General features: G+C 34.6%; 1 protein-coding gene across 2 annotated transcripts in view; it reads left to right on the top strand.

Moving 5' to 3' along the window:
- The window catches only part of Nmdar2 (glutamate ionotropic receptor NMDA type subunit 2), a 786,854-nt gene that overhangs the window by 251,752 nt on the left and 509,047 nt on the right, over positions 1–26,055 (top strand). For both annotated transcript variants that reach the window (XM_074237486.1, XM_074237485.1), the window contains one exon: positions 21,248–21,477. In XM_074237486.1, the coding sequence (XP_074093587.1) occupies positions 21,248–21,477 (230 nt within the window). The remainder of the gene's footprint in view (positions 1–21,247; positions 21,478–26,055) is intronic.

Raw genomic sequence — 26,055 nt, 5'->3', positions numbered from 1 at the left:
CGAAACCTTAGGAGAAAATACATTAAAAATCCTCAATATCGAAGTCGAATTCCAAGTTTGTCGAGAAGATTTACCATTCCCTGGAGTAGGAATCTTAGGAAACAACTTTTTCGAAGCCGAAAAAGCGGAAATCTCTTACGATAACCAAACCCTAGTTTTATTGTCCTGCCCTTCGAAACCGACACCTTTTAGCCTTGAAACAAAGCCCTCTTCCAGCTACACTTTGCCGCCTCGGATGAAAGTAGCAGTAGCAGTACCAATCCAAGATTTCGAAAAAAGCGAGGGATACCTCCCCGATTGAATCTTCCGAAAGGGGTACTCGGAGGAGAAGCTGCTGTCAAAGTAGATGACGGGTACGCCATGTGCATGATTCTTAACCTCAATTCAAACCCGAGAGACATAGACATAGGACCACAAACACTCGAGGAGTTCGAATTTGATAACCCTAGCTCAGAGGGGAACGAATCCGACGCCCCTTCTATAGAATACTCCAACCGAATAATAGACAAACAAGAACGTATAAAGATTCTACTCCAGACAATACGAGTAGATCACCTCAGTCAGGAGGAGAAAGAACAAGTTCATCATCTTATTAAAAACAATCACGACGTGGTATACTCTGCCGTTAATGAAATCTGAATATATCTTTTTCAGATGGTATCGATAGCCCGATCGTCTACACTTTCCCATCGACCTTCTAGAATGTCGAAAACAAATATGTCGGTTTTAACCCAAAATAGTAGATTTATTCGCAAACTATGAATCGCGAAACTATAATTCGGTCGTTCGACGATGAGGGATTACAGTTTTCTTATAGTTAATGTGGGTTAGTGAAACAAGTATACAAATATTAAAATTGTTTTATACCCCTGTGAATGTATGGTCAAGAGAAGGTGCTGAATTCAAAGCACCCTTCCCAAGAGTTTTGTGAGAGCTTCTTTAGTAAAAGAAAGTGCTAATTAAAGCACCTTTCCAGAACTAGGAAACTTATATGAAAGTTTTGTCAGAGGAGGTGCTAGATTCACAGCATTCGTTGCGTAAAATGTAGTGTAAATGTAATGGATAAAAAAAAATTTTTTTTTCAAAATTTCGAAATAAATAAAATTTAATATTAATATTGCTTAATAAAACAAATTTTTATTTTTATTTTTATTTCTCAATACCGAGGTAAAATAAATTTTGCTGACAGGAGTTGCGATTACAAATTCCGTTTGGTGTTAACCAACTCAGACATAGACGCGTCAGCAAATTCTTTTTGCGATATTTTATTGTCTAAAGAAAGTACGCTAAGGTCAAAAACCGATTGCAAAACAATATTATTAGAGTTCTATAACCTTTTGAAAAAGAATTCCGGCCAATGAAAATTTGGCAAAATATAAAATTTAAAATATGTCGAAATATAAAAGAAAATTTCGTAGGACTCGAAATTCTTTTCTACAATGAAATTGAAATTATGTCAAGATTGAACAAAATTATGTATTGAATTTACTTTACAGAGCATAAACAGTGAATTTACTTTACTTGATTTAGATAAAATGGATAACGAACGAAAATTGTTAGAGAGTTTAAATTTTTTTCTCAAACGGAAGTTAAATAATTTCGTACTCGAAATCCCACCGCTGCCACCAGTGTTCGTTATGTTATGTCCAAGGGCGTTTTTAGAGCGGCAGCGTAAACGGTGGAGGTTTGGACTAATGAATTAAAGAATACGCAACGGAGGTTTTAATTCCGTTGTTTTAATTATTTATGTGGGACGTTTTCGAGGTACGAACTTACCACGCCTTCGTTTGCGACTGACGGATTTTTATGTGAATAGATGTACTTACTCTTTGCAGGATTTTTGGTTGTTACTGGATCCGTGATTCTGGGGCTGCTGTTAGCGCCTTTTCCTGAATTGGGCCCTGTGATTGGTCCTTGCAGCGGATAGATGGAATTGGGCTGCTTATTTTACGGGCTTCTTATTTTGTGAAATGAACTGATTTAAAACTGATTTCACTTTTATTTAGATTTATTTTTTATAAACGCTAAAACTTACACTTTCACAAATTGATTTTTATGTAATTTAATTTAATTAATTTTAATAATTTGATTGAGCTAACGCCTTAACAAATATTTATTTAACATAAGAAGCAAAAATAGCCATTTTCTTTTGACACTTTTTATACCCTTATAGTGGAAATACATGAGAAAAATTCAATTCACTAAATAAATAACGTTTTTAATATTAAAAAGTATAAAAGATAATTATGAGCTGTAATAGAATTTGGTATTTTACAATAAACGTTATTATAATGTTATAGAATTAATGAAAATGCTTTTTAAAAAAGATTTTTATTTATAAGTAATCCATATCATATGACATTGCATGCAAAACTAATTCACTCACCAAAATATTTATTATTTGTTAATACATATTTGTTAACTATCAATCAATACTAATAAGCTATTAATAAATATATTTTCTCCCCAAATAAATTTTTATTGAATGTTAAAACTTATTTATTAAAATTTAACAAATTAAATAATCGTCTTCGAATAAATTAATTTATTAATAGTTAATAAGTGTATATTGATAATTAATAATTTACTCATTTAATGAAAAATTTTGTCCATTACGTATCGATCATGCATACGATTTGTATTACTTGTAGTTGTTACAAACTCTTCATTTCAAGTAAGTCTCGCAGGTAAACAGTTAAAGAATTAGTCTTTCAAGCGTCAGGTCCCAGGTTCGATTCCCGTGCGTGCCGGTTTTTTTTTCTATGGAAATAATTCATATAATTATATCTAATTCTATATAATTTTTAGTGCTATTTTTCATATATAATTATATATGAGTATATATAATTATATATAATCTTTTTTACTCGAGTTAGTAGGCCTCAATGATGATACATTCGTTAGATTCATTCTGAAAACTAGTTTTGGAGTAAATCCTGTACTTTCATGTTTGGATGTATGGTAATATAGTCCAACTAAATGAATTTTCGTATTCTAGTCATCAGCATTTTCGTTGGAAAAGTGACGCAGATAATCTTTTAACACTTGATGACTTCTTTCCAGACTTCCATTACGTTCTGAATAAAGGTTGTAGTTGTAATATGTTTAATACCGAGCACTTTCTGAAAATTCTTCATTAATTCGTTAGTAAAATTGGTTCCTTTATCTGTCAGAATATTACTTGGCACTCCAAAGTAACCAACGTCATATTTGAAAAATTCACGTATTAGTGTGGGAACGGTGCAATCTGCGATTGGTATTCCCACAAAATATTTGGTTAAACAATCTTGAATTGTTGAAACATACTTTTTACGTCTTTCCGTTAACGGCAATGGTCCATCAAATATCACATTTCTTTACATAAGCTTCGACGTCTCTTCTCAAAGTTTTCCAGAAGTAATTCTCACTAATTCTATAATATGTTTTCTTTACTCCACCATGACCTCCAAGAAGACTAATATGATTATCTTTCAATATTTTCTCGATATCTTATTTCTTGGACACTATTCTTTCTTTATCGTGTAGAAAAATTGTAGTATTTCCTCGACAAAATACTTCTTTCCAAATTTTCTCAATTTCTTTCTTGGAAAATCCTGTTAATCGAACACATTCATTGTGATGTGAAGTTCCTTGAATTCTTCAGCAACGGCTAAGTACATCAATTCCTTAATTATTTCTTTCAATTCATCTTTTGATGTATATCAATTTTTTTTTGACGATAATTTCATATTCCTCATGATCTTTTTCATGATAATCTTTTATTGTATGGTCTCCATTATCTCGGACAAATGACACATCAACGCTGCCCTCGGATATCGCTGAATTTGTCAGTCATAACTGTTTTCCTAGTTTAATAATTTCTTGTTCTTTCTCATTTTCTTCTTTTCCTCCAACATCTTCCTGATGATGATCTTCTTGGTGATGATCTTCCTGGTCATGATCTTCTTGATGATGATCTTCAGATTGATTATTTTGTTCACTACCCCTTCTGCATTCTGTTTCTAATGTTCTTTGTTTTTTATTTTGTTCTGAATCAATTTCCATTGAATTCCGTTTTCGTTTACCGACTAGGGTTACTGGTTCTTCGTTATTGATTATAGGGTCGTCCTCTCAAGTACGTACTCTTTTTCTTGAAACCTTTTTCTTGGATCCAATATATTCTTTCTCCTTTTCTTGTTTGATAAACACTCTTCCGAATCTTCTTCTTCTTCTGATGCTGAATCCAACAAAGTATCAGCATTTATTCTTCGATATACAAAAATAGGGTTTCTCGATAATGCATCAGCATTAGTATTGAGTTTACCCTTTTTGTAGGAAATTTCATAAACTTATTCTCCACCTCATTTATCTTGAATGAGGATTTTTATTGTTCATTAACCAGACCAAGGGTCGATGGTCAGTAACAATTTTAAATTTTCTGCCATATAAATACCCGTGAAACTGTCTTACACACCACACGATCGCTAGTCATTCTTGTTTAGTTGTAGAATAATTTTTCTCTGCTTTATTTAAAGAACGACTAGTGTATGCAACAGGATGTTCTTGATTATTTTTAATTTGGGATAATATGCCACCGATGGCGATACCAGAAGCATTTGTGGTAAGAATGAATTCCTTAGTGAAATCTGGGTATGTCAATATTGGTTCTAAACACTATTTTTTCTTCGAAAGATTTAATGATTTTTCTTGATCTTGTCTCCAATGAAATTCTTTATAATCCCTTAACAGATCAGTTAGGGCTTTTGCTTTCCTGCTATAATCTTTAATAAATTTTTTATAATATCCAGTCATTCCCAAAAATTGTCTTATTTGTTTAATATTTTTCGGAGTTGAGAATTCTGAAACAGTTTTACATTTTTCTTGGTTCGGTTTAACTGCCTCTTCAGTAATATGTGACATAGATATTGCAATTCGGGTTTCAAATATTCACACTTATCAGGCTGGAGCTTCAAATTAGATTTTCTTAATCGCTGGAACACAATTTTCAGATTTTCGTTATGTTTAACCAATGTTCTTCCGTATACAATGATATCATCGAGATAAATGAAACATACTTTTCCGAATAGACCTCTTAAAACGTTATCTATCATTGGCTAGAATGTAGCTGGCGCATGTGTTAAATGCTGTTTTCATACGATGCTTTCGATTTACCGCAATTTGGTGAAGTCCACTTGCAAGGTTAAAAGCAGAAAAGCACCTGGAATTTCCAAATTGATCCAAAATTTCTTCAATGTTGAGAATGGGGTATGCATCCTGAACTGTTTTGTCATTTAGTTTTCTAATAAATCCGTTACAACTCTCCATTTTATTTTATTTGATGCATCTTGTTTTTTAGGTGCAATCCATAGTGGCATGTTGTAAGGGGAATTTGAGTTTTGAATCACTCCCTTCTCTTTCATTTCGTCAACTTGCCGGGCAATTTCTTCTTGTTGAGTAGGAGGAAACCTATATTGCTTAACATTGATAGGAATCTCATCTGTTGTATCTATTGTGTGTTCCGTCAAATTTGTAGTAGGTAAAGGGCCACCTGGTAAATGAAAAATATCTTGATATGAATCAATAATTTCCCAAGTTTCTTCTTTCTCTTTAGCTTTAATAATGTGAGACAGTCGAGTATTTTCTTTTAATACTTGACTACGCTTAGTTAAATATTCGCATCGCAACTTGAGAATTTGTGACCGATACCGATTAAAAATAATTGTTCTTTGATTCGCAAGTAAGATAGCATCTTCTTTTTCTAAAAACGGTTGACCTGATAATCCACCTTTTTCTAACGGAAATTCATTCGGACCTACTAAGAAGATATGATCTATTTTATCAACTGTAATTTTACACTCTTGATTACAAATAATTGGGATATCATTAATTCCAGTGATTTCTGCGTTAATTTTTCTTACTGATAACCCTAGTGTACTTTTTAATTTAAAAACATTTACAGCTGCTTCTGTGTCTGCCAGGAATGAATGACTTCGCTGTCTGACGGTGGTGTCGACTCTGAGCATGAAGCTTGCTCCTGGATTTCTTCGATTTTTTGACATTGAGTATATTTTAACTGATTTGGTGGAACGTTTGGCACCTGTCGTGACGGAAAATTTTGATATAATACTTGTCGTTTAAAAGGACAATCTTTTATAAAATGTTCAAAACTTCCGCAATTATGAAAAGGATGTTTGTTTTTCTCTGCTGGTTTCTGTAGAGTTCCTTGACCTTTTAACTTTGTATTTTGTTTTCCTGTGAATTATTCGAAGCCTTGTAATAGTTTACAGGAGTCTGTTTGTAAATAATTTGTAAAATCAATTTTTCTTGTTGTTTCTAATGCTAGATTTTGAGCTTCTCGAATCGTGGTTGATTGCCCGATTTTACAAATAACTTAATGCTAGCGTAAAGACCCCGTACGTAGTGAGCGAGACCCTGTCTTTCTTTATTCTTTAAAATAAAAATTCGGTTTTCCGCATGGAATTCTGAATTATTGTTATTATCGACACTCTGGTTATTTTATTGACACTGACTTCGTTCTAATAAAGCGACATCGGATGATTGTTACGTCGAAAGCGCAACTAAAATTTAATTATTTTTATCCTAGCCGTTATGCTAATAGATAAGGATCTGAAGCTTTATGGGAAGGTGTTGAAGTTATTATATAAGAAAAATAAATTCAATTTAATAAATATATTATAAAATTATGATACAAAGATTTAAATTATTAAAATAAACATAAAAATCTTAATTAAGAACTTAGGAATTAAAAAATCGAATTTAATTCTTACAGAGTTTATATTGCCCGATTCTCTGGGAACGTCCGTACTCTCAATCTCTAGCTTTTCGATTTTTTAAGAATTTAAAAATCTTAAATATCATTGTTACCATGTCTTTACATAATTTAAACTTACTTCACTAACAATTTCTTTTTGAATCTGACGCGTGGTTTCATTGAAACTTATAAAAACTTTTTCGATGTTAACACTAGGACGTCAGGACTACGAGAGATATTTTTTGTTGAAAATCGTAAAGGTGTCGAATTTTAGGGCGTTACTTATTTTTACTAGATGGGAGAAACAATGTCCAATTAATTTTCTATTTCCTTGAGCCCCTTGCCCTCTCTCTTAGATTTTCCTATAATGTTGCATGAGTCCCCTCTACTTGGGTCAGAGTACAATATCACTTCTCCCTTACTCTTATGCTCTATTATACATATATGTGTTTGTGTATACGTAAGCGCATTTATGCATAGACAAAGACATACATGTGTACTATTTTACATTAAATTATTTACTGTGACCAAATGTTATATTAAATTATTTATTTAAACGTATGAATAAAATATGTATTTCAAATAAAGCATATCTTAATTATGTTGAATTTAATTATTTAATTGTAGAAATATTTTTGCTTCGATCATTTGTAAATTTATTATTTTGTTGTATCGTTTTAAAATTTTATTGTTCAGTATTTGTTTATTTTAAATTGTTCAATTATCAAGTTTTATTTATTTATTTGTTTCATTATTTAAATTTTCGTCATTTAATTTTATTGTAATCTATATTGTTATTACTTAGGTTTTTTTGCTTTTTAAATTATTGTTACTAAAATTATTGGTATTTAAATTTTTTTTTCTATGCGTTTCATTTTATTAAAAAAAAATATTTCTGTTTCGGGTCTAGATAAAGTCGGGCCCAACTAAACGTGGGAATTTTTCGAGTTGTAGGTAGATAAGAAAACTATTTTTTCTTTTTATTTTTTTTTATCTACTAGGGTCATAAATTTATTATTTACTATTCGACCCAGATAAACCGATAAATATTTTTAGATTAATTTCTAATTTAAAAAAAAAATGTATCCAAGATTCTAAAGAAAAAAAAATTTTATAAATAAAATAAATGTATGTAATTAGTTGTAAAAACATAAAATTATTTATGAATAATTAAATTCTATTTGTTATAAAATAAAAATGTCAGACGTTGACTCCGACATAACAGATTTATTTTCTCCAAAATTGATTCGTAATATTTGAATCAAATCTAGTAATCGAATATCATTACCGTCAATTACTTTTCTGGCGTAACGAAATATTTTCTTTGAAATGATTAATCGAATAAATAACACTCGTGACTCTTCCGGAACTTCATTAAAAATTGATTAATTTCGAAAATAAAGGTTTCGGCCGATATATTATTACCGTCAAATTCCGTGATTACTTTTAGATGAGATTTCGAATCTTCCATTCTTACAGAGTTTATATTGCCCGATTCTCTGGGAACGTGTGTACTCTCAATCTCTATCTTTTCAATTTTTTCTTTCATAAAAATTTCCAACTGCGCATTTAAATTGATATTTTGCTCTTGTAATAATTGTACCATCTTTTGTAATTCTACACATTTTTCCTTTTCTTCCTTAACAGCTTGAGCTTCCGTATTTAATAGATTATTTTGTTTCTGTAGTGAATCAATGATAGCTAGTAGTTCTTCTTGTGTTTTTGGCATTTTGTAAAACACTTCCGACAAGTTTATCAAATTTTCTCTGGACTCGCTTTCGTCAGAATAAATCGTAATTTCGCGATAATTTTCGAAATAACCGTTCTGCATATGTAAATAATTTAATCTTACTTAGATAAAGATGCTTGTTTTCATATTTTCAATTGCTTTCAATGCACTGACTCGAGTTATCCTTCATAGCTGCTACCAATTTTTATGTTATACCTTGGGAGAAAGGTTCAATTTCTTATTAAAAAAAATTGCACAAATTTTACATTTACATTTTTCGAGTTGGAGAGTGAGACCTTCTTCTCGTAATCTGTTAAATAGTCTTTGGACTCTCACCCTATGTTCTTCTAGGGTTTTACTATAACTAACTAGATCATCGATGTAAATGAATAGTTCTGTCCCTTTTAACCCGCTTAAGGTGGAATCCATCATCCGTTGGAAGATAGATGGAATGCATTCTAGTCCAAATGGCATACAACAATATTCTCAATAGCCATCTGGGGTAGAAAATGCCGTTTTTGGTGCGTCTGCGGGGTTCATTGGGATTTGGTGGAAGCCCATGACGAGATCGAAGACGCCAACAAAATTAGCGTCACCTGGCTGGTCTAAAATGTCGATAATTAATGGTAAAGGGTAAGCGTCTCCTCTAGTTATTTTATTTAATTGTATAAAGTCAATGACCATTCTATATTTTTTTGTAGAAGAGTCGTTAGATTTTTTTGGTACAATCCACAAGGGTGAATTGTACGGAGTGTTAGATTTCCTTATTATTCCACGTTTTTCAAGATTTTCGACCTGCCTGGCGATTTCTTCCCGATGTTCTGGGGGTAATCGATATTGTTTTATTCTCACTGGTTCGTTGGTGGTAGTTTCAATCCAGCAGGTGAAATTTTTCGAGCAACCTAGCTTATCTCCAGGGAGGTGAAAGACATCGTGATTGATTCTTATAAGAGTCTGAACTTGCTCTTTTTTTTCCCGATTGAGATGATCTAACGATATTTTCTAGAGTAAAGTCTTAATACGTTCTTGTGCGTTAGTTATGCGATTGGAACTTTCTATAGAAGGGGCGTCGGATTCGTCCCCCTCTGAACTAGGGTTCTCGAACTCGAACTCTTCGAGTGCTTGGGGTCCTATGTCTATGTCTACTGGGTTTGAATTGAAGTTAATAATCATGCACGTAGCGTACCCGTCCTCTACCTCGACAACAGCTTCTCCGCCAAGTACTCCGTTCGGAAGGTTCATTCGGGGGAGGTATCCCTCGCTCTTCTCAGAGTCTTAGACAGGTACTGCTATTACTACTTTCATACGAGGTGGTAATGTGTAACTTGAAAAAGGCTTTGTTTCAAGGCTAAAAGGTGTTGATTTTGAAGGACAAGACAATAAAACTAATGTTTGATTATCATAGGAGATTTCCACTTCTTCGGCTTCAAAAAGATTGTTTCCTCGGATTCCCACTCCGGGGAATGGTAAATCTTTTCGACAAACTTGGAATTCGACTTCAACATTAAGGATTTTTAATTTAGTTGCTCCTAGGGTCTCAAAGGTACTATCACTGAGCCCTCGGAATCTCCTAGCTTTTCCAATGTCGATAAGTGCTTCGGGTTTTAGAGAGGTTGCATTGATGAGGCATACACCCCCTTCCCCCGGTATCGATGAGGAATCGCTAATAATTGCCTAGGAGTAAGTTACACGATACGTAAATTTTTGGCCCAGTTCCTATAGCGAGGACCTTTTGCTGTGGGAACTTTCGTGGGTTAATTATTGGAATTGGTTGAATAGGTTTATTTTTTGTTACTAAGGTCTTCCAGTAAAACGAGATGGTTACGCGTTTTTGAATGAAAAATTCATTTCTGAGAATGGCTTTATAACCGCCAGGTGGTTCTGGTCCAAAATGGAACATGATTGTGACTCCGAATATTTTTAGATTTAAGGAACCAGTTATGGACATCGAGCTCATAGTAATACCTCTTACTACTCCTGTGTTTTTGATGTTACAAAGGGCCATATCGCGTAATTCGTCTATGCAGAGCAGGTTGAGATCGGAACTGATATCGAGGAGGGCGTTTACTCCCCGGTTTCGAAGTGCTGGACTTCGTAGGTGGACTGTGGGGCCTCTTCCTGTAGTTAAACATTTTGGTTCGTCCTTGGCTGTGCTCGTAGCTCTGCTGCAGTCATCAGTTGTTGGTTTATTGGTCCTGGTGGTGACGTCGAGTTGTTCGGATTTGGTTGTTGTTCTGGTCTCGGAAGAGGCATTGGTTCCGTCATAGTCGCTTGATGTTCTAGGTTTTGTTTCTGGGGATTTCGTAGGATTTATCGAGTGTATTGATTTGGGAAACCCCGATATTGGCCTCTTTCATTCGGTTGATAGGTGTTGGGACCCCTCGTTGAAGTAGGCTTGGAGACTAGACGGGCATACTCGCCATTGCCTCCGGTTGACGAGCGCCCGAAACGTTTAAAGGATCGTAGGCATCTCGACGTTCTCCCTTTGGGCAAAATGGACAATTGCAGATTATCGTAGGGTCAGTCTTTTGCCGTAATTTAACCTCTTCCGAGTCTTCATCTTCTTCGAAATGTACCGCCTTTTTTGTTGGACCTTATACCCTCGGATGGTAACGGTTATGGTTATAATTTTGAAAAGTCCGTGGTTGGTAATAATTTTGAGTTCTAGGCATAAATTGAGAGTTTCGCTTGGTTCCGAACGCGAAAGTGGAATCCATCAATTGTTGTTCCGGTCGATAATTCAGACTGTAGTAATTGTCTTCGTAAGTGTCGTGAAATGGGTCCTCATAATAGTCTGTAGGATGTTAAGGTCCAGAGGAACCTGTCCTAGGAGCTTGACTGTACTCTTGGTACGTTAGGGTGTGAGGCAGTTCGCGATATTTACCGCGATCGTCGTAATCTCGAGAAGATCATGGTATTTCCGGGTAATGTCTGTTACCGTCTTGTCCAGATCGTCTGTGAAATTCTACCGAGGGCGGTAGAGATTCGCCTGGTATAAGTCCGACGTCTCTCATAGATCGTCTACGTTCAGGTCTTCTGTACGCGTCATTTTCGATGACTTTGTACATGTCATCTAGAGTTTCGGCTCTGCTTATTTTGCATAGGCATCTTAAAAAGTCCGGCAAGTATTCGTACAGTGTGGTAGCTGCAGTTTTTTCGAATGTCCGTTTTACTAGAGGTCTGTCATCTTTGGAAGCATTGAGTTTAATACGACGAACCATCTCGCTTAACCGATAGTAAAAGTCTTCGATATTTTCTGAGTCTTTTGGGGCCGCAGCTGCTAAACTTTTCTGCCAGGTTATATATGGGTCGCCCCTTTCTAGTTTTCGAGCTGGGACTAATAAGATATCCTCTACGGAAGCTAGTTCGACGTGTTCGACTAATCTTTTGGTATGCCCATATAGTTTTTGGGCTATACGGCGAGCGAAAAAGCCTTGGTTATCGGCCGGAATACTCGGTAACCAATTTCTTTCTATTCCATTGAATAGTTCGAAGACTTTTGCGGTATTCGGGCCTTCTCCATTGAAGTACGGGAGCGCATCGTGTAGTTCTTTAGCGAGAGTTTGTATCTGGACATTAAGGTTTTCCTCGCTTATAGAGGCAGATACACGGAAAGTACTTCTTTCCATAGCTCCAAACGATAAATCGTTCGAACAAGGGTCGGAAAACGTTCCAGACTCGTCCTCGAACAGTTCCACGATTTTAGTGTGAGATAATCAGGTTAACTTTAACTATTCTGGGTACGGTCTTTATTTAAAGAAGGTTTATAAGAGAGCTTTCGTTCAAGGAACTCAAAAGAGAAAAAGAAAATTTAGATTTAATTTTATTTAAATCGCGATGTATTTTTATTCGGCCACTACGTAAGTAGATCAACAGTTGTACAGTACAATAACAGGAGAGAAAGATTAGTTATCACGCGTATAGAGTTACCTAGTGACGAGTACGGAAGTGTAGACGAGAAAGAGTCAATCGGTGAATTTGTAGTAAACAATTTCAATGTTGAAATAAGAGAAGATTTAAATGCTTTAATCAGACAACAATCATTTCAAACGATTTTAATGTCTAGCAGAAAAATGTTTTTTTTATTATTAAATCTATATGTGAGTCGTAGATGAGATTGGCTTCAAGTCACGCGTATGTTTTAACTAACGACTCGAGGTTAAATTTATTTTTTGCTTAGTTAGCGAAAAGTAAGTTATGGAAAAGAAGCAAGAGTTCAAAGAAAATTTATAACAGCAAAAATATTTTCAAAAAAAAATTTTTTTTTAACTTCCCGCTAAGAAAATCGAAGATTTTCAAAAATCGGTAAGTTATTGTTTTCACCCCGTTTTGCCAAAATCGATTTTCATCAGATCTCGACGTTTTAGGGTCTCGTTGCTCGTCGACGTAGCTTGTGGCATGTTTTTCGAAGCTCTGCTGTCTCTTTCGATCACCAGTATGCCGGCCTATGGGAGTCTGGCTTTTTCAGTCATGGCATTGAGGCATTACACGAGGCAACAATCAGTCCCATCGCTTTGGACAGTAGACAAGCTCTGATTCAAGGATGTTCGCAGTGCTCCTTCATCAAGCTTCCTGGCATTCCACTTCCGCATTTGATTGTCATGCCGCGAACGCGGATTGGGTGCTAGTCCAACATTAAATGTCACATACTGATGATCACTGCCACTATATTCGTCGGATACTGTCCAGCCTTCAATCATATTCGCAATCCTTGGGGTTGCCAACGTAATGTCAAGGATAGATTCCCGGTATCCTGGTCTACTGAAGGTCGTAGTAGTACCGGTGTTCAGCACTATGAGGTCCGTTCTTGCTGCGAAGTCCGCTACTTCGTCTCCTCTGGTGTCCGGGTATTCAGCGCCCCATTCAGCTGATTTCGCGTTGAATTCACCAGCTGCGATGACTTTTTCGTCGAACTTGTCGATAGCGTCCTCGATGTTTGCCATTTTCTGGCGGAACACCCTAATCCCTTCATTGGGTGAAAGGTAGACGCTCACGAAGTACGTCGTGGGGGTTTTGATCCAGACGAAGCCTTCTCCGCCTCCGCTGTCGTTCACGGTGACCTTTTTAGAGTTTATGATCCAGATCGCTGCTGTGTCAGATTTATCGCCGAACCATGTATTATTACCCTGAATATTTACATATTGCTCGCAGATAAGGTAGATGTCGATCTTGTCTTCAAAGATAAGGTGGCGCAGAAGATTTTGCGCTAAGGCGCATCTATTCAGGTTACCCTGTAATAAGCGCGTCGTTTTTGTTCTTTCGTGGCTGCGGCAAGTGCGGTACGAAATGCCTTACACGCTCCGGAACCGACTATATGACCTAAGCCATCCTGAGCGTCTTTGTCTGCTGTACAAAGGAAGCACTTTGGCTTTTCTACGCAGTTTGTAGATTTGTGGTTATCTCCGCCACATTTATAGCAGCATTTGCTTCTGTCAGGGCCCGTACAATTCTCTGTACGGTGACCGAACCCTAGGCATTTAAAGCATCGGGTTACTTTAGAAACTGGGCGTATGCGGCAGTTAACCCAGCCAATCTTTATACGGGCCTTGTTGAGGGCTTTAGTCGCATTGGCTTCGTCGATCTCGCAGAAGGCTGCCCGATTACCTCGTGGTATGGGTTTTGTCAAATTCACCCGTTTGATCTCTAGGCTGTCTCTGAATTCACGTTTAAGTGCTTCGCGGACTTCGCTCTCGGTAGAGATTTCATCCAAGTCGAGGATCTTAATCGTTGTTATTGGTGTTAGCGTTTTGACCGTCCCGATGTTTGCAGTGGCTGACCTTACTGCATTACTGACTGCCTTACCTTACTGCCTTACTGACCTTACTATCACACATTATCCGTACAATTCTTCACACAGATAACCCACACTTGCTTAATTGATTTTGTTTTTATAAATTTTATTTTAAAAATTAAATTTTATTAAATTCAATTTAAATTACTTCATCAAATCATTCAATCATTAGTATCAATTGAACAATAAATTTTCAATTAACAATTCAATTCTAATTAACGTGAACTAACATTCAACTTCCAATGTCCCACTGCAAATTTTAATTCTGTATTAAAATATTAAATAGATCAAAATTCCTAAGTAATTCATTGTCCTGGTCTTAATAATGAAACAATAATTATTTGATACGAGAGAAATTAATACCCTGAATTAATTTTTGACAATTAAATTAATCATGATATAAATTTTACAATCAAGTTCAGAATTGTTAACACAAAATTAAGGATGTAAAATAATTAATTATAACCGATTTTTCCTGTGAAATTTTCGACTCAGAATAACTAATTTCTTGGACTTAATGTCCACGCTATTAATATTTAATTTTTAGTAAATTTTTATTTTATCTAATCCACGGACTTAATCCTAAAATAAATTAATTTCTACGTGACAAAATAATTCACAGTATAAAATAATTTCAATAATTAATTCTAAATAAAATATTCGATAAAATCTTAATAATTTTCTGAATTATAAAAATCGAAAAAAGTCGAAACATTTATTTTCTTTAGCTATAGAACATTCGCGAGTTTAGTTGTCTTTAACCTTGGGTGTTTGGAATTTACTGCGACACGAAATACGTCGACGCTCGACTGAAAATTCCACGAATAAAATGCTTGTCGATTATTTTTCAAGCAACAAAGTTAATCACTGTTTCTTGACTTAATTATTATAAAATTATAACAATTAATCAACGAATTTTCTAAATGTTAATTAATTTAATTGATTAAATTTTTTCTCGCAAGGTCGATTGAGTGACTCTCCGGTATAAACCCCCATGAAAATCACTCAATCTAAACTAACGAATTTGAAAATTCTGATTAATTAATTAATTCGTCGATTAAACGATCCAATCAATAATTAAATAGGAGAAGTAACGAAGTATTATGTAAACCGCGGTCCACTTCTTTCCCACCGAGTAATAATTAATACCTTGACAAACAAAACGATGATCCAACTCACAGGTTGAGGATGAAGTCCTAGTTGTAGTTGGCTTCCTTCGTCTCATCACTACTCTGGGGATCGGTTTTTCTTTGGTGGCACTTTATCTGGCGGTCACATTACTTCTCCCTTTTCCATTGTACGGCTCACCTATAATAACCCAAAACTACCCCCTCCTATTCTCCTTTTAGGCCCTTAGATCGAGACGCACCAGTGCTATATCGAATAGTTATCGATATCCGGTGACTTATCGATTTAGAGTAATTATACCCTGTTACAATAAGTCAATTTTATTTATTCGAGCCAACGTCCTCCAGTCCCTTGTAGGGTAAAGTGCGCAATTTTAGCTTTTGAGAGATTTTAAATAAACTTGATGACCGGATTTTTGCCTCAGTGCGGAGCAAATTAGAACTTTGAGAATGCGACTCTCTATGATTAACATTTTTCAGTAATACGTAGCCTGCCGGTTGAACCGTGTCTGAACTCGTCTTAAGTGCAGCGCAAATTAAGATAAGGTCCTTTTACAAGGCACGGGCCCGTTAAGTTAAACGCGGAAGTCGAATTAACTAACGAAGAGGAGGGGTTGGCTCGTACTCGACTTTTTAAAAATTCGCGGTGCTGAACTTGAAGAAGTCCCCGCTAGTCAACCAGCAGTCGCGTAGTATATATTTTATTGTGACTTTCGCACATGGAGAAGTCTTCCATCTGCGCGGGTGATTTGAATTTAAAGAAAAATTTCGGGGTGGACACAACAAATGAAAATAATTTAGAGAATAATTAAAGTAACTCAAATATCCGAATTAATTAACTTGAACTGGAAATAAATGGATTACAATTTATTTAATAATTTCTCGGATTTGGAAAAAAGGATTAATTCAAGATACAAAGAACTCTTGTATTAAATAACTAGCTGTTACCCACCCGCTTCGCTGGGCATTTTATAGAATTGTGTTTTTCGATCTAAACTTAAAATTTGATTAAAGTATTGTTTTGACTTTCACAAATTCCAAATTTCATCGAATAAGCATATACCTTTTATCTATGAAATTATTCCAACTAATCTTCATTGTAACTTTCAATGTGCAATCACTATAATCTTTGCGTGGCCTTTTTCTTCAAAAATAAATAATAATTGCTACGAAGAAAAAAATTTGAAATGAGAATTTGGAGTCTATAGGAGCTATAGCGTGGAAATTCCAAATTTTTTATGTAAATACCCACCTTCGCAAACCCCTGTGAGATAAGCTATCGTAAAATTTTCCCATGGACTACTTCTACATCTCTTACAGAAGATTCCGACTAAATTCGGAGTCGATGGGAGCTATAGTTTACAAACGCGAATTTTTCATTATTAAAGCCCCCGCAATCCTGCTTGGGGTAGAACATCGTAAAATTCATTCATACATTATTTTTTTATCATTTACAGAAAATTCCTACAATATTTAGAGTTTGTAGGAGTTGTAGCTTGGAAATTAAGAATTTTGATTGTTAATACTGTAACGGGTAATTTTTGAGTGTTTTAGAATAACTAAAACAATGGATGATACTGCGACACGAAGCGCCCCCGTTGCTCGAATCTGAAGCTCGCCGAGGTCCAGGGTCAAAAACGGGGATTAGTACCAATTTATAAAACCGAAAGAACAAAGCCAAAACAAATTCAATTAATTTTAAATAGCATAATAGATACTAAAACTAAAGGAGTAAACTCGAAAATCAAACAGGTTATGATAACGATAAAGTAGTAATTTATTTGTCAAAATCAGTTAAATAAATCAAAGAAAAGAATACAAAACAAACAACACAGACGTGATACACTTTAGGTTATATCAAAACCCCAAAACAAAAAAAAACTAAATCAAAACAACGAACAATATTTCAATCAATCTTTCATCGGAAAACGCAGGTCCGGTCAAAACTGGTCTTTACAAAATAGACTTCTCTCACTCCCTCTCACTCAGCGTGAACATCAAAATCGCGAACTATGACTCCAAAAGCTGGTTTCCCGCTTCCCAGGAGACTAGCCGTCACCCCTGGGCCTACAGCTCTACCCCGAGAGCGAATGGAGAATGTCCTCTTCGTCCCCGCCTACACGGCGTATGATCACCTACTGAACTTTTGACAGAAGGTCAAAAATCCAGGGAAGTCAAATCTTGTGCAAAGTCAAAAAGGTACTTACCAATGTTCAAGACGAACCGAGGTACTGTCCCTTTCAGATGTTATTGGCAGAAGAATATTCACCTCAATAATCCTCTGTCACAAGACTTGATTTTCTGATAGCCAATTTTCGCTTTTAACAGTTTTTCCAAAAGTCACTTACAGCGAACCAGAATAATCGTTTTTGCCCTCTACACGTTGTTTACAAACTATTAATTTAATTGGCAATTCCCTCATTATCTATCCCTTCGCTGTGTCAAATTCTAAGTTTTGGTTTTCGATAGGAATTTGATTTATTATTTTAATCGGTCTTCTTTCATTCTCTAACCATTCCTTGCTTTTCCATACTAAAAATTGCTCAGGACTGAAAAATTGCGAGAATATTTTCGCTTACTTAAATTATTTCTTACACTAAATATTTTCTATTTAAAATTTGCTTACTGAGTAGTTAATTAATTTATAAACGACCCAGTGATAATTTAAATAATCATAAAAACTTTAATTGATCATGAAAGAAAATATTTATCACAAATAATTAAATCAGTCATAGCAAAATTTATAAACTCACTAAAAAAAATAGAACAATAATAATACAATAATAATTTCCAATTACTATTCTGAGATTTCTTTAATTAACTAAAGTCCAATAAACAACGATACTCAAACAGAACAATAGTAGTAATAGTCACAATAATAATAGTAATAATACTCATAAGAAATATTGAAATTAAATAAATCCAGCAAAATCGGCCGTCCGACGTATTAGGCCCTCCTAAAAAGTGAAGAGTAGGTAGCCGCTGCCACTTCCCTCCTTGCCCCGTCACTCTTTCCTTTCTTTGGAGTCACAATACCCACCCCGCAACCCTCTGTGAGGTGAAACATTGTAAAATTCGTTTATAGATTAGTTCTACATCTCTGACAAAAGATTCCTACCAAAATTGGAGTTGATAGGAGCGACAGTTTAAAAACGGGAGTTTTTCATTGTTAACGCCCCCGCGAACCCCTTTGGGGGTGGTATTTCTTAAAATCCGTTCTTAGCTACCCTCTACAGGGCAGAAGTATAATTCCTACCAAATTTCAAGTTTCTAGGTCCGATGGTTACCGAGATATCGTGATGAGTCAATCAATCTATAGAACAGCTCCATTATAAATATCAAACACAATTTACCATTTTAATTTTAATCATTGAAATCAGTATAATCATTTAACAATATCAACATTAATATTTATGTTATATCTATCTGCTTTATGATATAATGGAGTTCATTATATGGAGTTCATCCTTCATGATCATTCGAATACATATTAGCTATTTCAGTTATTAATGATTTAGCTATTCTTTCTTAAAAAAAGTAAGATTATGAATTCCTTCTGTCCCAACAATCAATCGATAAAAATCGCTGTATTTGCCTAACATTGTGTAGAATAATACTGTTGAATAATAATTGTATAGAATATTAAGATTTAGTAACTTTCTATTTTTATTCTAATCATTCCTCTGGATTTAGTTTACAACCGAATTTGTTATTACAAGTTATTTATTTTAACAGTTGTTATAGCAACGGTAACCATTGCAACGGTAACCATGGCAACGGTATCCATGTCAACGCTAACCATGGCAACGGTAACCATTGCAACAGTTGATTAGCGTTGGTGTTTGCGGAGCGAGGGGGTGAGTTCTATAATTGATGGGTTTCGTAGATTGGCGAATCAAAATGACATTTTCTAAAAAAAAAAAAGAGAGATATATAGGGAAGGGGGAAAAAGGTATGGGCGGGGAAGGGAAGCATGAGAGGGAGGGGAGGGGGTAGCATACGTGATAATAGGCGAAAAATCCATTTTGGCTAAGAATTGCGTAAAATCAGTTCTTTGTGAGCGTCTACATCACGAGTAGAGTCATTAGGCTAAATTTCAAGTCAATCGGGCGGATAGTTTCCGAGATCTCGGATGAGTGAGTTAGTGAGTGGTATTTCGCTTATATATATATATATATATATATATAGAGAGATTATTGTTGTAATATTAAGGACACAGCAGTAATTTAGTAATTAGGAAATAGGAAAAATGGCAATTAAGAATTAAGAAACGATAATTACGAAATAAGAATTGCATTATTTTAGTAATGGAAAATAATTTATTATATTATTGTTATTAATGGAATTTATAATTGGTGTGGTTGTGTGTGCGTAAAGAGTCTACCTCAGTTTCATGGTATACTCCTCTGGCTTCGGGGTAGATCTCTTAGAGTAACGTGAGGGTCCGTGGAACAGCGTGCGATGTGTGGACAGCGTGTGTAGTAACGTGAGGGTCCAGCACAGTGACGTGAGGGTTCGTGGGACCGCGTGAACTAAGTAAGAGTAGCGTGAGGGTCGGGTGGACAGCGCAAAGTAGTGTAACAAAATTTTACTATTTTATGAACGACTCGATGGTGGATGCGTCGAGTAAAGTAGAAATTCTGTCCAGGTCGCCCAAAATAAAATAAACAAGAACAAGTAGGAAGCTTAGGAGATGCTTTTAATCCCCTAAGCAACACCGCAGCAGCCCCCCAGGCTGGGTTAGTGCACGTTTGGACGCCAATTATTTTTTTTCAAACAGGGAAAAATAAGAAACCTTGTATTTCCAGGGCCGATCTGCAGGTATCCAGGGGAAAATGAATAATATGAAGGTGTCAGGAAAAAAAGGAGAAGCAGTAATTTTGTATATTACGAAAAATTAACAATAATATAACCTAATATTTATTCAAAACAAATTACTTAAAACTAAGTCCAGAGCCGAATTCCTTAGCCGGATGGACCGTATTATAAAAATAATAATAATAATGTCGCGTATAATTATTAATATTTGGTCTAGATTTTCAATAGACTAGTTGGTTATTTCTTTAAGAATACGACTTACTATGATAATTTTTATTAGTAATATGTGGCCTGCCGGCTGAAGCGAGTCTGAACTCGTCTTAAGTGCAGCGCAAATTAAGATAACGGACTTTTACAAGGCACGGGCCCGTCAACTAAACGCAGAAGTCGAATTAATTAACAAAGACCAGGCGTTGGCTCATGCTCGCCTTTTTAAAGTTTCGTGGTGCTGAGATTGCAGAAGTCCCCGCTAGTCAACCAGCGGTCGCGTAGTTTATATTTTATTGTGGCTTTCGCGCATGGAGAAGTCTTCCATCTGCGCGGGTGAGTTAAATTTAAGAAAAAATTCGGGTGGACATAACAGGGGCGACCAACGAGCAAACGACATCCTGTTTCAAATGTATTTCAAAAATGCAAAAAAAAGCGGTCGTTGTAAGCCACGACATAACGCTATATTTTTGTATTAAAAAAAATTTTTTTTATCTTTTTTTTTCTCATATCGATCCTCCGTTACCGAAAAATTTTTTTATGCAAAACAGTAATTTTTTTTTTTAACTATTAAATAATGTAGAAATTTAAAAAACTGTCAGTTATTCAAATAAATAAAAAAAAAATTTGTTTATCTGAGCGGATTTTTTTGCTAATAAAATACAACAAAAAGCATGACGACGCTTTTTTATTGACCTCACATAGGAATTCTGCTTATATAAGAATTTGATCTATTATTTTTCTTACTTAAATAACACATGCTAAAATTGTTATGATCTGTAGCATTTAACTCTTAACAACAAAGAAAGGAAATTGTTTTCTAGATTGGTGTCTGGAAATCTTGGCAAAAAGATGGACTTGACATAAAAGATATCGTATGGCCGGGAAATTCTCATACACCCCCTCATGGTGTTCCTGAAAAATTTTATCTCAGAATTACATTTCTTGAAGAGTCACCATACATTAACTTGGCACCACCTGATCCAATTAGCGGTAAATGTTTAATGGATCGTGGAGTTTATTGTCGTGTAGCAAAAAAATCTGATATCAAAGAGTAAGTACAGCTAAATTTGATTTTCTTTGTTTTTCTCAGTAATATTAACGTTTTTAACCAGTTTCTTAAAAAACCTTATTTATTCCAAATATTACTTCCTGACCCGGGTAAAAAAAATTATATGTAATTCTATAGAACCATATATAATCGATATATGATTTTAAATAATTTATATATAACTATATGTCTTTACATATGTTTGTTTTTAAGTTTATATATAATTATATAAGACTGTATATGATTACATATGTTTGTTTTTAAGATTATATATAATTATATAAAACTATATATAATCACATAATTTATATATAACTATATGTCATTATATGTGCTCGTTTTTAATATTTGCTCGAGCATAAATATTCAAGTTCTCATCAAGAAAACCTTCGGATTTATATTCAAAAAGCGATCATTTTCGTGGGCTTCATAATTATTTGGATTTCCTAACAACGAATAAATTAGTAACTCTCGAGCTTGTCCATGATGATTAGTTGTTTCTATTTTACATTTAAGCATTTGCACGTCTTGAATAACTATTAAGTGATTAACTTCAAGACTTTCATGTAGTTTAATTTAGAGGACATTAAAATTTAACCAATTAAATAATTGTCTTCGAATAAATTAATTTATTAATATTCAATAAATCTTTCTATCAGTGTATATTGATAGTTAATAAATTACAATCAAAATAAAAGATTTTGTTCATTACGCATCGATCATGCATACAATTCCATTACTTGAAGTTGTTAAGAACCCTATTATTCAAGTAAGTCTCATAGGTATAGAGTTTCAAGCGAGACGTGACGCTGTCGACATCATTCCACAGCCGCTCTCAATATAAAGTGAAATATTTATTGAGCAGTGCAGCCATCAATCTGGAGAAAGTTCCAAACAGCTGTAAACATAAACAGCGAGTGTAATGTCTTATTATTTACTATTTGAACAATAGATAAAGTGATAAAAAATTGATAATATAGCCTCGATCATCAACAACCCGCCCAAGATGGTGGCACCCAAGATGGCAGACAATGCACACAAAAAACGAAAGGCTCCCGCCAACACCAGCGAGGATCAGACCTTCAAAGGCCTAAACGATACACGAACTCATTAGCTCTAGAAAAAATATTCAAAGAATATATTGAGACTGATAAAACTAAAAAATGCATTAACTCAATTTCACCAACATTAATTGGACATCGATTTTCAAATTCGGAATCAACGATCACTGACATGGAAGACCAAGAAGGTTGAGAAACACCGTTGAAAACGGTAAAAACACGTACCAGCGATGGCAGCAAGACTATGGAAACAAATAATCGATACGATGCATTAAATCCGCTAAATTCAACGAAAAATAAAAAAACAACAAACACAACAGGTCAGCATGCAGACTCAATTCCAGGCACCTCTTAACATACAGAGTAGCCTGACGATGACGCCAACAGAGGGCAGTAAAGCCCTGGTTAGTCACTCAAACCACCACCAATTTTTATAATAGGAGAAGATATTAAAGAAACTAGCGCCAGAATAACAAGCGCGGGGATCAGAAAGGACGCAATCACAATCAAAGAAAATAGAGGAAGCCACATCATACTCGCAGCAAATCGGAGCACATACGAGGTAATCAAAAACAGATTGTTAGAGCTGAAAGTTCAATTTTACACCTATACGCCTAAGGACCTCAAACCTCCAACTATTGTGTTAAAAAACATTTATGGTAATTATTCGGCGGACGATATTAAAGCAGAAATAAACGAAGCGAATAACAACATAAATATATTTGAAATTATCCCAATTGATTGCAAAAATATTACATATAAAAAACAACATTTCATCATACAAATAACAGCTGACAGTAAAAAAAAAAGATCTTACCAACTCAAAGAAATTGGAACACAAGTAGCACACTGGTAGAATTTAATTAAAAACAAAGTGACACAGTGCAAAAATTGTCAAAGAGTGGGGCACACAAGCTCACAGTGCAATGTGGAGTATCGCTGTGTGAAATGCAGAAAAACTCATGAAAGAGGAAAGTGCGCTACTCCCATCGAAGACAACAATAAAGATAACCTAACCTGCGTAAACTATGGGGAGAAAGGACACCCGGCCAACTTCCGAGGATGCCCATTTTTAGTTATCGCAAGTCAACCAAGGCAAAATAATAATTCACCAAAACAAAAATACAAATAAGTTAACGCCAAAAATACGCGTGTAAGTAATACTCCAATAAATAATAATTATAATACTAATAATTTAAATGATACATATAATTATACCAATCAACTTAGAAATTTAAGCACATGGCCCACGCTGCCAACACCAAGACAACAACCTAAGTTTGGGAAAATACGTCCCAGCAGCACAAACCATGAAAATAGCGATCAAATCAACAACACACCTCATTGGGCAGAAAAAATGCTTCTAGGAATGCAAAGAATTTTCAACCAACTAGCTGAAAAAGATAGTAAATTAAATGAGATTAACAACAGAGTCAATTTTCTATACAAAATTTTAGGTATCGAAGATGGCGACTACCGATTCAAAAGCAGACAACTCTTAGTCAAGGCAATTCCACAGCCAATACCAACAATAATTCAATTAAATTCATTGTAATTAATGTCAACTCTATCCAGCATAGTTGCAGAAGACTAGAGCTATTAAGACTTCTTGAAGACAAAAAACCAGATATCGCACTTTTATCTGAGACCAAATTAAATGACAAGCACGTCATAACATACAAGGACTTTGACATCATCCAAACAGAGGCCAAACTCAAAGCAAGGAGGTGGTACTGCTGTGATTATATCTAAAGGTATAAAATATGAAGTTATAAACTTTCTATCATCCTCAGGCAATGAAATCATTGAATACACAATTTTAAAAATTAATACAAATGACAATAATAACACGAACATCTACATAATTAGCTTATATGCTACTTACTCTAAGAAAATAATATTTTTAAAAGAGCCAGATAAAATTTTTAATAAACTAAAATTATATCAGATCAACAATAGATTCATAATAGCAGGAGATTTTAACGTCAGGCGAATGGAGTGGGGCGATCATGCTGACAACGAGCGTGGACGCTACCTTCGCAGATGGGAAGACACAACAGCAGATCAGTACAACGTAAAAATCTATGCAACAAACTTGTAACAGTTTTACCTGTTCAGGTTAGCCCCTAATCAATTTTATAAATAACTAAACAAAACTAACAACAATAAAAATTATCAGGGCGCCACCAGGATTATTTATCACGGTTCCTGGAACCGGTCCAGAGCTGAGAAAACTTATCTTAGGGTAGAAAGAGTGGAGGAAGGTGCTGTTGAATAATAAAAATTTAATTAACAAAATTGATCAATATTTATTAACAATTAGAATTTAACAAACTTAACAAATTTAAGCGCTCACTCACACACTTATAATCTAACGAAGCGGAGAATAACTGCGAAATAAACGATATTTACAAACGAACCTCCCAACGACGATACGATGACTAGACGGGCTTTTTTGAACGAACGGTCTCCCCCACCTGCGTAAAACTAATTGGGCTTTTTTGAACGAACGGTCTCCCACACCTGCGTAAAACTAATGGGCTTTTTCTAACGAACGGTCTTCCACACCTGACCTAAAACTAAGCTTAAAATTACAAGTCCACCGGACTACCAAAACGAACTGACTTTACACACTTATAACTTAAAATTAAGTCCACAGGACTACCGCACTTAACACTATTAACACTCTCTATCACGCATAACCCATACAATTCTTCACACACATGACCCACACTTCGCTTAATTGATTTTTACTTTATAAATTTTAATTAAAAAAAGGATTTTAATTTAATTACAATATTTTTCCAAATTATTCAATCATTAGTATTTGGTAAAAACAATAATTCCAATTCAACAATCAACTTCAATTAACCTCGAACTAATCTGTATAGAACCAGAGGCTTAATGCCTTGAATTAACTTAGTCACAATATCAACCTTTACAATCACTTCAAAATTATTAACAAAAGTTTAATTCACTAACTCTGATTAAATTTTTACTGTGACGATTTTTTGACTCGATTAACTGATTACTTGGACTTAATATCCACGCCGACAATTATCAAGTGTCATTAATTTTAATTTAATTCCTTCACGGACCTAATCCCCAAAATTTACTTAATTCACACGTGTCAAAAAAATAATTTTATAATATAATAATTTCGATAAAAATTCCTAATATAATTTTCTTAATAAATTTTTCTACTTTATAATATTCTCAATTAATAATTTTCTTAATATAAAACATTCTTAGTAATTAATTCTTAATATAAAATATTATCAACAATTTTCTGATTGTTTTATCAATTATAAAAATTCGACACGAGTCGAAATAGTCAAATTTTATTTGCTAGAACATTCGCCAGTCGAGGCTTGCTTGACCTTGGGTATTGGAATTTATGCGACACAAAAACTGACGCTAGACGAAAATTCCACGAATAAAAATTTGTCTATTTTTCTCAATGACAAAAGTTAATCAATTTTACTAAGTTAATTGTTATAAAATTGTTACAACAATAAAA

The sequence above is a fragment of the Cotesia typhae genome, unplaced genomic scaffold, assembly GCF_013202065.1.
Source record: "Cotesia typhae breed Kobodo isofemale line unplaced genomic scaffold, CoteBio_Ctyphae contig_22, whole genome shotgun sequence".
Lineage (NCBI taxonomy): Eukaryota > Metazoa > Arthropoda > Insecta > Hymenoptera > Braconidae > Cotesia > Cotesia typhae.
This window is presented reverse-complemented; position numbering and strand designations above follow the sequence as displayed.